The sequence below is a fragment of the Nicotiana tabacum genome, chromosome 23 (assembly GCF_000715075.1).
Source record: "Nicotiana tabacum cultivar K326 chromosome 23, ASM71507v2, whole genome shotgun sequence".
Classification (NCBI taxonomy): Eukaryota; Viridiplantae; Streptophyta; class Magnoliopsida; order Solanales; family Solanaceae; genus Nicotiana; species Nicotiana tabacum.
In genome coordinates, this window is record NC_134102.1 from 78,948,355 (window position 1) to 78,965,053 (window position 16,699).

General features: G+C 36.1%; 1 protein-coding gene across 3 annotated transcripts; it reads right to left on the bottom strand.

Annotated features, from left to right (window-relative positions):
- Positions 1 to 267: 267 nt before the first annotated feature.
- Positions 268 to 14,743, bottom strand: LOC107809044 (LRR receptor-like serine/threonine-protein kinase FEI 2). 3 transcript variants are annotated; one of them, XR_012705791.1, is made up of 14 exons: positions 14,514 to 14,743; positions 11,394 to 11,615; positions 10,833 to 10,968; positions 10,204 to 10,275; positions 10,049 to 10,120; positions 9,239 to 9,310; positions 7,837 to 7,908; positions 7,652 to 7,723; positions 6,846 to 6,934; positions 5,702 to 5,857; positions 5,260 to 5,592; positions 3,606 to 3,851; positions 2,840 to 3,103; positions 268 to 971 (listed from the first exon to the last, which is right to left on the bottom strand). XR_012705791.1 is itself a non-coding variant. In XM_075245362.1 (14 exons), the coding sequence occupies exons 2-14, from the start codon at positions 11,488 to 11,490 to the stop codon at positions 753 to 755; spliced, it is 1,770 nt and encodes a 589-aa protein (XP_075101463.1). In that variant the 5' UTR covers positions 11,491 to 11,615; positions 14,514 to 14,743; the 3' UTR covers positions 268 to 752. The 3 variants fall into 3 exon arrangements, 2 of the variants coding, with proteins under 2 accessions (XP_075101463.1, XP_075101464.1); XM_075245362.1 differs by having other exon boundaries at positions 2,840 to 2,973; XM_075245363.1 differs by lacking the exon at positions 9,239 to 9,310 and adding an exon at positions 9,142 to 9,183 and having other exon boundaries at positions 2,840 to 2,973; positions 14,514 to 14,704.
- Between the last annotated feature and the right edge of the window lie 1,956 nt (positions 14,744 to 16,699).

Here is a 16,699-nt window from a genome sequence, read left to right on the forward strand (position 1 = left end):
AAATCAATCAAATAAAATGTAGCATGGAAAGTTCTAGTAATTAGGGGGGAAATGCTGAAAGTGAGATAAGAATCTCAAGACTCAAGAATGGCTGGCTAAAGTAGCCCCTTGCAGTACATTATTTACACTCTGTATCCAATAAAACACCAAACAGAACAGCCTAATAGTGTACTAGAATGAGAAGCTATCCATAAAAAATCCAGGCCATATAATTCATTTCATGACATTATAGCTGGAAGGGAATAAGTACTACTGCAAAAGAGATAATAGAATAACAAAAATACTTGCATTCAACCGATAAATCAGCTATTGTGGGGAAGCATAATTTACAAAAAGGAGGCAGATGCAAAATCAATTCAATCGTTTCCATATACAACTATAACAAGAAAGGCTACAAACAAAAGAGCAAATGAAAGAACAAGGATTTGATTGCTCATACCACTCATACAGATTCCGTTCCCCTGGCGAAATGAAAAGCAAGCTCAATGCACCAGAGCAAAATGATGAAATCAAAAATAGAATTAAGCACGCTTAACCTCGTGATAACTAGCTGGAAACTCTGAATTTGAGGAATGATGACAGTTGAAATGGTCTTCTTTTGTCAAAAATCTGCAGAAAGAATCGACAAATAGAGTAGAGAAAAGAATCTTTGCAGACTTTAAACCCCCAATGCTTGCATCACTCAATTTATTGCATGAAGTTGCAGATGCAAACTCAAAGGTTAACGTTCTTTGCATCCAGCAATAGCGCCTTCAATCAGAGTTTGAATCATAGAAGTCACTGGGACATGGTGTCATGACTTCAGATTCAAGAATCTGAACAACCCTGTGCATGGTTGGCCTGTCATCGGGGCTTGAAGAGACACACTGTGTGGCAACTGAAAGCAGGGCATCAAGGCTTTCAGTCTGTACTCGTTCACAATGTGGATCAACTATCTCCATTCGTCTATTCTCAGATGCTAGAAAATTCAGCTGCACGATGAATATAACAAGGGTTTAGAAGACCAGTGATCTGAATAAAATACCTGGAATGCCAGCTATATGATCTGTTTGTCCTACTCTGGCAGGATACTTCACTACAAAAAGTGAAAAATTCTTTCACAAAGATGTAGGGTAATTGGAATGACGTTTTACCAAATGATCCAAATAGTGTTGGGTTTTCACATGATTAGATCAAACTAAAACAAAACTACAGATAAAATTTTGAACTCTTAAAATTGATTTGATCAGTGACAGTATTCAGTTTAGTCAGGTGCATATGACAATGATAGGTCTTTATTTAAGATGATTAAATTTTTATTATTTGTTGTAGATGTTAACATTATTTTGGTGCGTAAACATTATTCTCCTTCGGGCTCATGCCCATCCTTACCTATCCGGAAAAAATAAGGTTCACCACTATTCCTCATGCTCCTATTTAACATTCCTTAGTTCATTTTGCTTCAACTTTGTCCCTATTGTCCCTCATATATTTCATGGATTAATGACCACCAAGACTATTGCTGTTTTATATCGTTGCACAACTATCATCACTGTTTGTCTCAAGTGCAAGTTTTACCTCAACAATTACCATCTTTACTGATTGTCTCAAGTACAAGTTTTACCATAATAATTTTGTGTCCATACCCAGTCCGGTCCTTAATGCAGTCTCAACTAATAACCTCTTTTTTGCTTTTCTTTGAGAAACTAACCGACCTCAATCACGTCAAAACTTAAAGGGGTCAAGTTGGAATTACTTGTCCAGCAACATGCTTCCTCTACCTCCTTCCCTTGGTAAAATCATTCTCATCTCCCCCCACCCCCACCCCCCACCCACAAACCCCCAAGGAGTAACCGCAGTAGTTGCAAAATCAGTGGGAAGAGGAACTGGAAGGGAATTGAGGTTGGGGCAAAGCATGGCAGTGGCAAATGTAGCTTTTCAGCCTTACGCCTTTAAGATCTCACAAGATGCAAATGTGTTTCAGCCTTACGCCTTTAAGATCTCACAAGATTGTGTGCTTTTGATAGATACTTGCACTCCAATAGGCAAAATTTTCTAGAGATAAGGATACATCAGTTAAACAAAATATTACAATGAACTCTTTAGTGCAAACATTTAAGATGATATATGTTTGTTATTCTTTCAGTAATTTCAACTTTGCCCCCAATAGGGACCCCTCAAGTGAAGTTCACATGCATCTCTGCAGTTTTTGGACTCTGGTAGTCAAAAAGAGTGAGATCGTGATAAATTATGTGCATAACTAAAGATAAAGGTCGAACTATCAAATTGTGGCATATATTAAGACTAATTTATGAATTTAGCTATATTTAGATAACCGATTAGCTTTTCAGTAAATATTTACTCTTTGCATCAATCACTACATAGTGGTTTTGGGTTGTCACCAACTTATGCTATGTATGTTAGGTCATTCTTATGTTCTTGCTTTAGGAAGAAACACATAGAAAAGAATATCAGAGATGATTAACTTAGCAACTTGAAGAACATCCATTTTTCTCCTTAGCGCCTTTAATTCAAGGAACAAATTTCATCATTGCAGTTAAGTAGACCATTCTTGTCTAATTTGCTATTCTCATATACCTTTTGAATTACAAATACGATTTCTGAGTTGAATCATAGGGGAGAGTGGAGACATCATATCTAGACCCTTAGGGATTAGATTTATGTATATGTTCATCAGATTTTCCCAATAGCCTTAACCTTGCCAATAAATAGCGATAATGACATTTGTAGTTTAAAAATAAAGTAAGCTACCCCACAAAGAGAATGTCAGGAATTTCAACCAAGAGAGAGAATAAACTAAAATTATTAGAAGTAAGATGTCATTAATGACATAACATACCCAGCCAACAATATTGAAGCCCTTCTCAATATATGATGCATCAGTGGGCCGCTTTCCACTTATGACTTCAAGAACCAGAACTCCAAAACTATAAACATCAGTCTTTTCTGTAGCCCTACCACTCTGCATGTATTCTTGAAAGAAAAAGTAGAAGAGAAAAGAAACACTTAAGCTGTAAAAACAAACAAACAACGAGATACCTCAAGTGAAGCCAAAATCATTAGCCCAAAGTGAAAGCATATAAAATCAGATTTATGCATGGCACTGCAAGGAGAACTTTTTTTTACAAGGTAAATAATTTATTAAAACTAAATTTTTAAGCACCTAGATAACCTCTCATCACATGTTACAACTTCTTATTTTTTATGAAATCATCACATCTTACAACTTGATGCAGCAGAGATGAATGTGCATAAAAAGCAGTATTTTCAATGCCACTTTAAAACTGCCCCTCAAGAGAAACTTTGAAATAGAACCATTTTCTCCCCCTCCCTCCGCCATTCAACTAGGCCTCATATTATCTTTTGTCAATATCAAGAAATATAAGCATGAAAGAAATCAGAGGTTGCAACATCTACAGTCAAAAGCAGTAACCATCTTGTACTTGAAAAGAAGTAGCAAAACCTGATTAAAGAAAGAGGAAAACAAGACAGCTCTCTCCCCAATCTCAACTATTACTAGCGACAGAAAGTCATTCCTTGCATAGTTTAAAATTTAAAACTTCTTAAATAAAAGATGAAGATAAATGTCTAATGATTGGGTGTACCTGGAGCTAAATACCCAAATGTGCCAGCTACAATTGTTGTGATGTGAGACTCCTCATCTCCAAGTAATTTGGCCAGTCCAAAATCAGATACTCGAGCCTCAAAATTACCATCAAGCAAAATGTTGCTAGACTTTATGTCACGGTGGATTACTCGAGGGGAACAATCATGATGTAAATATGCCAACCCTTTCGCAGCTCCCATGATTACAGTCAGTCGTGCACCCCAGTCTAGTTGCTCAGATCTCTCTGTATAAAATGTCAAAAACGATTTTTTAATGGAACCAAAAACCATAGCCAAATCTAAAACTCTCTACCCTGGAGATACAAAAAATATCAACAGCAATGGCAATTTAAGAAGATGAACTAGCTTAAAGGAATGTCATCTTTTTTTGTTGTTCTCTTTGCTTTCCGCCCTAGACGCTGAAAGCAAACGTCATGTCACTTTCCACATTCCTAACATGACTGTCATTTTGTTACTTTATTGGATAGAAGAACACCGAATCAACGAGATACTCAACCATTTTGACAATTCATTTTTTTCTTTTTGCTTGGTATACATACCAAAACTATGGATAAAAATTAGCTAAACATTACTACTGTACTGTCATGTATGTATGAATGTGATTCTGAGGCACAATAGCTGCAAAGGATAGCGCTGCAAGCTAGCTAACTGGTAAACTAAACCAAAGGAGTTTAAGTGTAAATTAAAAGTTACTTATAAAAAGGAAGTCTATATTCAAAGTTCTACAGCAGTATTTACACAATATAGAGCACATATGAAACATCAATGACGCACTAATAGATTCTTTGGTGCCATCAGAGCTTCTTGGTTAGCTAGGAAGTTACTCTCCATTATTCTAAAGATACAAGCAGTTAAATTGCCTAGACACAAAAACATTCCAGAGTGCCATCTGCACCATCCAAATGTGTAAACCATTCTACTCTTTTACTTACATTAAAAGGTAAGAGATTTATGCAACCAAGCCAATGGGTACTAATCCATATACGTTTAGAGCTGCATTAGGACAACAAACGCAAAGCTTAGTCAATCCCATTCAGAAACTTTCTCCAAAGGCTGGCAATACTTTTCCAATCAATTGCATATCAAACACTGCTTTTACAGCATTCCCTTCTGTCCATACAATCTGCCAGACCTTTTGAGACAATATTTCACTGGTTGGATCAATCAAAATAGCAGTAGAAAGTGATTCCTTATCATATTTTATCCGGGTCTGTCCTCGATGAACCTCTTCATACAAAATCTGTCAGTTTAATTGGGCTATCGAAGTGGTAAGTATTGTGAGAATAACTTGGTCTGTTTATGAATGTCTACTGTTTAAACGTCTCATGGCACTTTAGTGAGCTCATATTAATTAGCCAAGGAGATTATTACCATTACTGTTACTAGATTGCCCTTTTTATCTCCAACTGAGCCACACAACCGAAAGTTCAATCAGGTGCTGTACAGGGAAGATAACCAACCCTACTGTGCTTTGAAAAGTCAAGATCGCTAAAATCTCAAATATTTGCCAATTAGAAGAGAAAAGTCAGAAAATCTCAGCAAACCCAGCTTATGTGCTAAATCCGCAAAATAACAAATATTTTCACCAATTGTTAAGCACCAGGACATTGTACAAAGGGACGTATATCTCACCGTGCAGAACTTCATCTAGGCTACCTCCGGATAAGAAGTCATATATCAACAACTTCGATGTTGGAGAATTGCAATATCCTCGCAGATTTACCAGATATCGGTGCTTAATGCTTCCAAGAATTTCAAGCTCCCTCTCAAAGAACCTATCAAAGCCTTCATTCATCTTGATAATTCTCTTCAAGGCAAATACATTGCCGTCATCCATTGCAAGCTTGTATACAGTTCCAAATCCCCCAGAACCAATTATGTGTTCTCCGTTCAGAGTCTCCAGCTTTTTGATGATATCCTTTGAAGAGTAAGGCAAATCTCCATGAAACATGACAATCGATGCACCTGAGAATTTAATAATTGTAAGCCTTTTTACATGGAATTCAAAAGCATAAAGCAAATAAAGACGAAGAACTTTAGAATTGTAACTTCCACATAGGTTCTAGATAAAGACCTGCACAAACATCCATTGCAAGGCTTTTGCCATCATTTTTACCCAGTCTCTTGTAGAGGAAACAGCCCCAGAAACACATCAGTGCCACCAATAGCAGAGCACCCACAGTGGCAGATGCACTTATTAGTAGTCGACCATTCTTACTTTGGTTTTGGGCTGAGAAACATGGAAATTAGTATGAAATTCACCATAAAACATGAATGGAAGGAAGTGAAAAAAATGAAAGAAAGAAAACAGGGAAATAAAAAAGAAACAGTAGAAAAGGCTACACGTCCAATGACAAGTAACTATTTCATCAAGTCATGCTGTCAACATATAATGGTGCTGCTTAAAACTATGAAGTCTGCACACTTATGTGATTCCATCATTTGAAGTAAAAAGTTTTCTTGTTAGCCTGACAGATGAACAAATCCTTCACAAATATCATTTGAAATTCTAGTCAACAGAAATTACACAAAAACAAAAAACATGTCGTAGCTGTTGCAGTACCATGAATTACCTTTACATATCTTAAAAGTGAGAAATATATGGATACTTACCAAAAAGTGAGAAATATATGGATACACTTTTAAAATCACTTTTACATATCTTAAAAGTGAGAAATATGAAGATACTTAACAAAAAAATGTATACTAGATCTTAAATTTTTAGAACAAAGAGATCTAGAATGTGAACCCCTATGAAGATAGAGGTGCTTCTTTTCCAACGACATTACTGCAGTTAAATCATTGTCATGTTCTCTTGTCTACTTGATATAGGAAATCCAGAAAAGGGCAAGTTGTTATCTTTGGAAGCCGAAACACTACAAGCTGTTTTTTTATGACCGAGAAATCTGCCTGGGGCCAATCCTTAGGTTCAACCACGGCCTTTGAAAGTCAGGGATAATGGGCCCACCCCTCTACCCCTTCTCCAATAAAATACCAGGATTAGTTCGCATGGCAGATGGCTCAAACCTGAGACCTAAGTCACAAGTCCCTCAACCTTTGCCACTTGACCTAAGATAAGGGGAAAAGGATTCTGTAACTAGGAGTCCTTAAGCATCTAAGAAATGATTCTGTCGATATTAGTATATGCCATCTTATAGACAAAGAAATTGGACTTGATATCTGACTATGATTTAATGCTGATAATGTGTCACATTTACCTGCAACTGGGGACCGGGAAAATGAAGGACCTCCAGCTTTACAGTCCTGACTGATTTGCTGGCCACACAAATTACGATTTCCAAGAAATCTGCCATAAATTCGAAAATCAGAAATCATGTAAAACCAAGCCAATCAGTGCTTAAGTTGTCAACTACAAGTGTTAGGTCAAAATCATATCAGGCAGCCATTTTGTGCACATATAATCCAGTACAAGTCTTACTCCCCTTTCTGATGATAGGTACTAATCAAGAATATGGTTGTATCAAAGGCTAAGACTGCTATGCACTTCCTTTTCACTAATACACATCTTACTAACCAGTGTGGTTATGGACTCTCAAGAATTTATGGACCTCAATCCTAATTTCAAATGCAATTGCCAATTAAGGCAACACCCTCAGTGTCATCCCAGAAATAGTTACAATCTTTTTTGGTGGATTCCTGAAAATAAACAGTTGTGCAACACAAGGATGCTGATAAAAAGGGCATCCTTGTGCACCAAGCTCCCGCCATGCGGGGAATCTCTCTCTCTCTCTCTCTCTCTCTCTCTCTCTCTCTCTCTCTCTCTCTCTATATATATATATATATATATATATATATATATATATATATATATATATATATATATGGAGTTATACACGATGCTGCAAACGGTATAGACATGTATTAGTTGTGTCGAGAAATACATAAACAAGGCAGAGTATCTGAGGAAAGAAATACATAGACATGTATTAGTTGGTGTCGCATATATGCTTTGACAATTCAAATGCACTTAACAAGAAGGAACTTTTGTAATGGTGTTACTTACGAATCATTTCCAAAGTTGGCAAGGTGTCCATCAGTAGGTATTTGCCCAACCAAGAAATTTGTCGACACGTTGCTGCAAACATTGAACAAAAAATATTAATTCAGAGGTGTAACCCAACCTCACCCCTCAAATAAACGTTTTGCACTTTTAAGTTATTGGCAAGTTAAAACTTTTAGGGCACTCACAAAGAGACAAGATTGTTCAGCTTGCCAAGGGATGGTGGAATGTTTCCGCTAAGAGAGTTGCTTGAAAGATCTCTGGCAGAAGTAATAAACCAACATCAATTGGTTGTACTGTAGGAGCAATTACTAAGGCTCAACAATCTATCACATGCTTAGAATTGAGACAGATCAATAAGTTCTGCATTAAAAGTTGCAAGCTCTTTTTTATAAGGAAAAAAAATGTTCATCCAGACTAAATCAAGCTCTCAAATGTAAAAATCACAAGGTAAAATGTCAAAGCCGCTCTATTTTTACGATAAACTGCTCATAAAGCCTTATATTCCTCAATTAGGTTTCTCCATTACCTGGAAGAGTACAGAGGTAAAGTATGCATGACTTTCTTCGCTCTTTAATGGTAAAAGAAAGGTTGTATCGGTCTAGAAAGAAAAACACTAATGACTCTAAGAACCACATCCCTAGATATGAGAGATCTAGAAAAAATCAGTTGACATGTTGGTCCCTCTTCACTAGAAATCCTGAGAGCTAATTCATGAAATCCTCCAGTTATCTGAGACCACAATGATGCTAGAGTGTGACTACCAGTTATTGCACAAGTATAAAGATGACACCACTATGAGACCTACAAGTAACTCCAGACAATGGAGCAATGACAATAGAACAAATGAATCTCCCGCTGTCTCTCGTTCCGTAGGCTCTTCATACTCACAGGGAGGGAAAATGCACAAGAAGAAGGGTGTTCAAATTAGCAAGGAAGATGACAGGATCCCAGGGCAGAGGCTGGGCCATTTAGGAGAATGGAATGTCGTATGTAGTAACAATCAAGATACGAATACACCTGCATAATAAAAGTAATAAGCAGAATAGATGCTCATACAGTTGGATTGGAGTTTGTGTGAGATGAGGGGACAGGCAAAAGCATGATTATGGGCATTAAGAAGAAAGGGTAGGAAGAAATTGATAAAGAAAACCTAAAGAAGGGCCGATGGTAAGTAGTAGAACCACGGAGCAACAAGAATCTAATTGCAATAATATATTTTTTTTTCTGTTTAATTGTTGTTTGGGCTGAGGGGGATGGAGAAAGGAGTAGGGGATTACATAGTGGGCACTTGATCCTCCCCCCTATAATAGTGGAAGGTGTGTAAGCTCACCGGGGTATTAGATTAGATAGCACAAACTGTCAAAAGTCAAAAAAATTGGGAAAAGGTTGTATATTTTATTCAAGAAATGTCTACAGAATTATAGATATTTTGGTTACATAGGTACAGTCATCCACGAAACCTAAATGTTGTCCAAATGCATCATGCTTACTTATGCAGATTAAGGTGAACGGACCGTATAGGAGCTTGAGACCTGCAGAACAGCATGCACAGAAAATAGAATCAAAATATAAGACACAAAGTCTTACAGATTCTCAAGCTTAGGAAGGTTCCCCAACTCATCAGGAATCCATCCGCTTAAATAATTACCCTGTAGAAACCTGCATAAAATATTATGATTCCTAACAAATTAGCTAGCTTGTACAGTAATAACTTTGTAATTTGAAATTCTAAAACAACGCCAACAAAAAAGCCGCTCAAACCTCTCTTGAACATATCAAAACCAAATACGGATTAAGTCTGTTCTATTTTACATATCAAGATTAGTGGCATAACAAGTACTATAATATCTAGCAATACCAAGCTGGTTTTGCAATATGGAAGGAGATGGAGTGATTAATCTAAACATGAACTAAAAAGAGTGTGATGATAAAATGTGGGCAACTCTTTATAAAGATATCGAATTTTGCACTCAACTTTGTTTATGCTCTAACTCCATAAAACAAAATGCCAGCTTTACCAATTGTACAAGTATCGCTATTACTCAGCAAAAGGAGGATCAACCATAATACAAAGCATAAATTCTACGAATGAACAAACTGATCATAGAATTCCAGGGTTAACTAATGCAACTTCCTCCTAAAATTGAGTCATGGGAATATGGTGTGGTTCAGGCTTAGTACAATTCAGATGATAGTGAGGTTACGGGGAAGGAGGAGGAGGTGGGAGGTGGGAGCTGAGATAGGGATATTGTATCCGCAGGGAATCCTTCAAATAGCATGTAAACTATGTTGAAGTTCTTTCTATTCACTCAAGTGCATAATCGCAGAAACTCAAGCACCTCAATAAAGAGAATTAGATATGCAGGTTTCGCCAAAGAAGTTCATTGCATAACTTACAAAGATTTCAGCTTTGTACAATTTCCCAATGCAGGAGGTATTGTCCCATAGAAATTATTGTCATGAAGAGCTCTGCATTTCAGTAGATTGTGTTAGCATAGTATAGTGGGACTGACAATCAATAGAAACGAGAAGAGGAGGAAAAGGAAGCATACAGAAACTGCAACTGGTCTAGCTTCCCAATATCTGGCGATATAGATCCACTCAGCTTGTGATCAGGGAGGATTCTGAATGATAAAAAAAAAACAATTATAGTAGTTCAAATAGTAGATTTCAATACGTAAATGGCTACATTAGAAGTAAGGTATCAGTGTGTTAGAATGTTAGGTCAGTGTTAAGTGTTAGTATTCTATTAGTCTCTCATTAGTTAAATACAAAATGCGGGTAGTTACTCACATGTTAAATACAAAATTGCTTAGAGATAATGTTTTGTAGGGATATTCGGTGAAGATACTAAATCCAGGCCATTTGACAAGTAGCAACTGTAAAATGGTGCTAGAGAATCAGCCCTACAGAACTGCAACATAACGCAATCGAAAATGCTTCCACGTATTGTCAAGATCAGCTGCAATTCAGTTCTACAAGATCAAAAATCTAATTTGATCCAGAAATTACCTTCCCAACTACTGAGGATTCTCAGCATTCATTCAGTGTAATTTTATATCAAAATATTTCTATTTCTGAATTATGGAGCCAAAATAAATATGTAAAAATTGAAATATAACTTAAACCACAAAAATGCCATCACCGGCAAAGATGTTTTAACAATAATACAGATACTCACAATGATACAACTCTCTTTGATTTTGGGTCACAAAGTACTCCTTTCCAGCCACATGGGTCAGAATCTTCTGGTCTCCACTGCTTAAGAACACCATCTGAACCAAGTACTGAGATCCTAAAGTTGACAAGCGCTTGACCTGTGAAGATGTGGAAAAGTCTAAAGTTTGGACTAAAGTGTAACTTACAATATGGAACAAGCTTCAGATATGACACACATCCATTATCAAGAGTGACAGTATCAGCATTACATTCACGTAATTTTTGGAAGTAACAACAGAAAAGAAACTCAACAGCATCAGAACATCAGAAGACTGAAAATATCCAATTATTAGAGGCAAACAAGTTTCAACGGACAATCACCTCGCAATCTACTTTATTAAATAACAGAGATATAGTCCTTGATTTAGAAAACTGACCAAGGAACTAGACCTGTTATATCAACTGGATCAAGCATGTTATATTTCTTGTCATACTCTCATCAATTGAAATACACGGGCGCCTAGCCTGTAACCTATATTAACAAATCAAGCAAGAAATACTGAAGAAAAGTGTGACATCGCACCATCAGGACTGAGAGCTAGCGCAACTCTTGAGAAAATGCAAAACAACAGCAAACTTGAAAACAACAGCTCCTGAATTTTCAAAGAGAAGCCGCCCATCTCGGCGCTGGTCAAGCATAATAAGGCTACTGAAGAACATCTGACAGACTACGCTGCGCTGCAGTTCCCTTGGACATACAGTAAACAAGATGTGACACCAAGAAACCAGCAATGAGAAATGCTCCCTGAAGGAACACAAACACAGCAAAAGATATTAGAAAGAATCCTGTTATGATCAAGGCAACTATTATAACTGAAATAACAAAGAAAAACATAAACAGCGAATCTACAGATAATTCTCACAGATCAGTGCATATTATTTCCAACTGTTCGACTACATTGCCATGTAGTTGACACTTCTGTCTTGCAAAAACTACGTTGAGAACATTAAATTGTCCCCCAGAATCATACACATCATGTGAAGACTACATTTCGCAATGTAGACATAACTTCTCAAGCATAGAGTAGGATGTTCATACCAAGAATATTACTATTCTTCCATTATGCTTTATTGCGACCCAAGACTCTTACTGGATTACCAGATCATGTCAGTAAATTTTGCACTAGGTTCAGAGCACACATATTGTAGAATACTGAGAACAAATTAGATGCGAAAATTCAGCTTAATGACAGAAATATACATGAACAGCATGAATCAGGGAAGAAGAGTACTGATTTTGAGTCTTTCATTAAGAGAGTAATAGTCCCTGCAACCTGACACAAGTTTCAAAAGATTGCTAATTAGCTGCCAAGATCTTGCTACATTCACGTTACCCATCCCAAGGACATTGTCAAACCTTGATTGATCAAGGACAATTATCCCATTTTTATCTTCCTTATTAGCCTTAACCTCAATATTGTCCAAGAGTTTTCCAACTAAGGATCAGGTCCCATTATTTCAGAAGTGGCAGCCTTTGGGTTTAAAAATAAGTCAATATTAACATCAATGACTTGCACATATTAATGTTTATTATTAATAGGACAAATGAAATCTAGATTAACAAATATATTCGCATGCATGTATGTTGGGCAACCATTTAAAGCCGGAATAATAGCAAAACTAACTAATCATGCTTTCATTGGAGTCTTCAAATGTGCAGAGCACGGTTGACAATATAACAAGATATTGCAATGGCTTCAAAGGTGCAAAGGGACTATGGTTGACACTATTTGCATCTTTGATGGATTTACATACTTGTATTTGGGCAACCAAATATGTTGAAGCTGAAATAATTAGCAAGACTACCTAATTTTTTTTCTTTGGATTATTAAAGTACAAAGGTGCAGAGGGAGAATGATTGACAATATAACAAATTGTTGCAATGGCTTTTGCTTAAACAGTCATGGATCAACCTAACAGTTGAGATCATGCGCGAGCTCTTTCCAAAAGAGTTTTGTTCATCCTTTCTGCCACACTATTTTGTTGAGGCGTCATCTTTTTAATAAGATAAATTATTCTATCAATAATGGGCAGACCTCCGAATACAAGCAGTATACCAAAAAGTAGAAAATTTGTAACATCATATGATTCTCTACTAAAGACACCAATATTCTGCACATTGGAACTTCATAGGTGCACAAAAAGAAAACTAGGAATGAGAGGCTTTTCCTTAAATGTACATAATCATTTTCTATTCCTTCAAAGCTTTCCTTTTTCTTTCCTTCCACAGGACACACATGAGTTCTACTGCAGCAACATCACAGCCTCTTCGACTCCTTTTCCTCTTTGAATTTCCAATAGGCGAGTGGTTCTACTGAGGGGTCATCCTAGTAGTGCAGTGTCGAGCAATTGCTTCATTCTAGCAAAATGTGTTAAATTCATCAATATGGAATTCCAAGTCATTATCCATTCTAAGTTGCTTGATTTGTTTTCCTTTCTGCTTTTGTGGAGAAGGTGGAATAAACTTACTATATCAACCAAAACTAAGCTAATAAAGAGATTTGTAACGTGATCTATTTCTTGGCCTTTTTATGAAAGCACTGTTGCCCGATATTTGGTCAAACATTTTAAGCATTGTTGGCTAAATATTGGCCAAACAATTGCCTAAACCTTTTCTTAGAATTAGGGCCAATTCCCTCTCACTTTAAACACACCCTTAAGAAATTGAGAAGAACAATTTTGGTGTTTTCTCTTGTATCAAAATAGAGAATATTTTGTGGAAGAGTTAAGTGGTGGGAGAATACTTGTTTGAACCTCTTTGTGAGTGTTTTGTGTAAGATTATTCTCTCTGATTATTTTTGGGTTAATTATGGTTATCTCTAATTTTGCATGCTCTTTTGTATACTTTTTGATATATGGAACTGATCCTCTCTGCACGTGGCGATAGGTCTTTTTGACCGAACCACGTAAAGTTTGTGCTTCCTTATGTGCTTTATTTACCATCATTTTTGACTTGTTTTGTCTAATCCCGCACTATCCAGATTTCCGATCCTAACATAACGACCTTCTAACATGTAATTACCAGTTCCAAGAGTCCTAACAGTGACAAATTTTAATCCTTTACTGCTTCTTTCCTGACAGAATAAAACCAATTACAAGCTTGATCTTGACCAAAGATAGGAGCATTAAGAGTACCATTTCCACTTTATCCAGAACACGTTCACCCCCTAAACCAAAAATTCATCAACTGAAACTACAGAATTACAGCGTTCTCACGAAAAGCAGACACATGTATAAAACCCCAAAACCAATGTACACCAATCAAAGCATTAAGTTCTATCCAACCAAAAGATTCAACAAAAAATCTGATCTTTATACACACACTAACATATAAAAAACCAAAATCAAAAACCTGAAAATGCAAACATGAAACCAACAATCACCAAATACCAGAACCAATGTACACCATTAAAGCACTCAGTATAATCCACCAAACAAAGATCAAAGCTTTATACAATACACTAACACAAGCACAACCAAAACCCAAACCTGAAAATGCAAAAATGAAAACCCACGACCCCCAAAACGGCCAAAAGGACAAACCAAGTACACTTATCTAAGCACTCAGTACAATCCAACAAAAATTCTGAAAACTAAAAGCTTTATAATATACTAAACATATGAAAAAGCGCAAAAGCAGTACCTGAAAATGCTAGATTCGATCTGCAAGTGAGTACCCAACGTTCATTTCACAGTTATACACAAAAAGGTTGAAGTTTGAGCTGTAAAGTTGAAGTTACGGTAATACAGAGAAAAAGCTAAGCCTTTGCTATGACAGAGTGTGGATTTTGGCTGCTGTGTATAAAATAAAATCTTTTTGGTGTTGTTGAATGGAAGTAGATTTGAGATTTTTGAGAAATTAAAAGTGGCTACTGGGACTGGCTGGCTCATCAGTGGGAACCAATGAGAGTGGAGTGGGTTCGCACGTGGGAGAGTGACTCCTCATGCGTTCGACCGACGCTGGTGATGGAGTGGGGACACACAATTGCTGTGAGGGATACATACGCCTCATTTTGCATTTAATTATTTAGATTTCATATATTAAATGCGTTTATTTTTAAAATTTGAATCTTAATTATTCATATCTTAATCATTGAGTGTATTTATTTTTTTACTTTACAACCTCTTAATGAGTCTGAATAGGTTTGTATGATTTATAACAGACACTTAATTTTATTAAGATGCTATCATCTATATTTATTATTAAATGCCACTACCGCCTACCATTATCAACTACCACCATGTCACCCACCACCAACATACTCCACCACCACTATCATCCTCAATCATAGCAGTCACCATTATCGACTACCACCACTCACTATCCTCACCACTCCCACCACCATCATTCTCAACAACAACCAATACTCATTTACCTCAACTATCACAACTAAGCACCATGTCACCATCAACAACCATAGTGAACACTATCCATCATTATAAACTACCACCACCCACCACCTTCCTCAATCACAACTACCATCACCATCCGCCATTATTAACTATCACCATCTACCACTACCATTCTCAATTATAAACGTTACCGCTACCAATCACCACTAGCTACTACCCTGAACCACCACCATCAACCAAAACTACCACCAACCACCGTCTTTAGTCTGCATTCACATGCACCATCGTTAGCCATCACCGCCAGCAACTACCATATTTTTAAAAACTTTATATTTTATTGATAAAATATTAGATTGATTAGTATTTCATTTGAATTTTATGCTTATTAATTTTTAAATAAAGATAAATTGTATACATTCATATGTTAAAAATCAAACAGTTTTAATCATTTAGTATTCAGATCTTAATACACATCTTGACATTCATATGTGTATTCAGGTTTAAATGTCATAATCTTAATACGCATCTTGATATTCACATGTATATTCAGATTGACACGTCTTAATCTTTAAAAAAAAATGAGGCTCCCTTTGGATGTGCTTTTATAAAGTGACTTTTAAGTATAAGCTAATAAGTTATGAATTATAACTTTTGACTTTTGGCTTGTTTTTGTCATTTTATCTTAAAAACAAGTGTTTAAAAGTATTTTTTTTACTTTATCCAAACACTATAAAATGGCTTAAAAGCTATTTTGGTTTAAAAGCACTTAAAATAAGCCAATCCAAACGGGCTCATAGCTTGTTTGGCCAAATTACAAAAATCAGCTTATTTTGATAAGTGATTTTTCTCAAAAGCGCTTTTCTCAAAAGTATTTTTGGTGAGAACAATTTGTGTTTGACTAATTAATTTGAAAAGTACTTCTGAGCAGCAATTAGTGTTTGACCAAGTTTTTAAAAACTGTTTCTAAGTATATTTTTTCTCAAAAGTGTTTTTCAAAAAAATACTTTTGGAGAGAAATACCTTTTCTGCTTCTCCAAAATTGCATATGCTTCTCCTCAAAAGTATTTTTTTTCTTCCAAAAACTTGACCAAACACTTCAACTTTGATAAAAAAAAAAAGTGCTTTTGGAATTAGTGAAGCTCGGCTAAACATGCTAACAAGCTACAATCATAAAAATCGCAAAAATTTGTTTTAGGAAAAATAGCAATTTTGGTCCTTGAGTTATTACTTAATTTCTGTTTAGTCTTTGTAATATTCGACATAGCACATTCAACCTTTAATTAAATAAACTGGATAATTTTGATCCTTTTACTAACTGAAGCTAAAAGAGGAAACAGACTATTAACTTTCAGAATTTTGGTCCTTGAGTTGCTACTCTAGCTTACGTTAGTGCTACAGTAAAAAAAATTCTTATTACTTTTTCTTGCGCTCAATCTATTTAGTTCTTCGACACAACAACCAAAAAAATAAAAAATC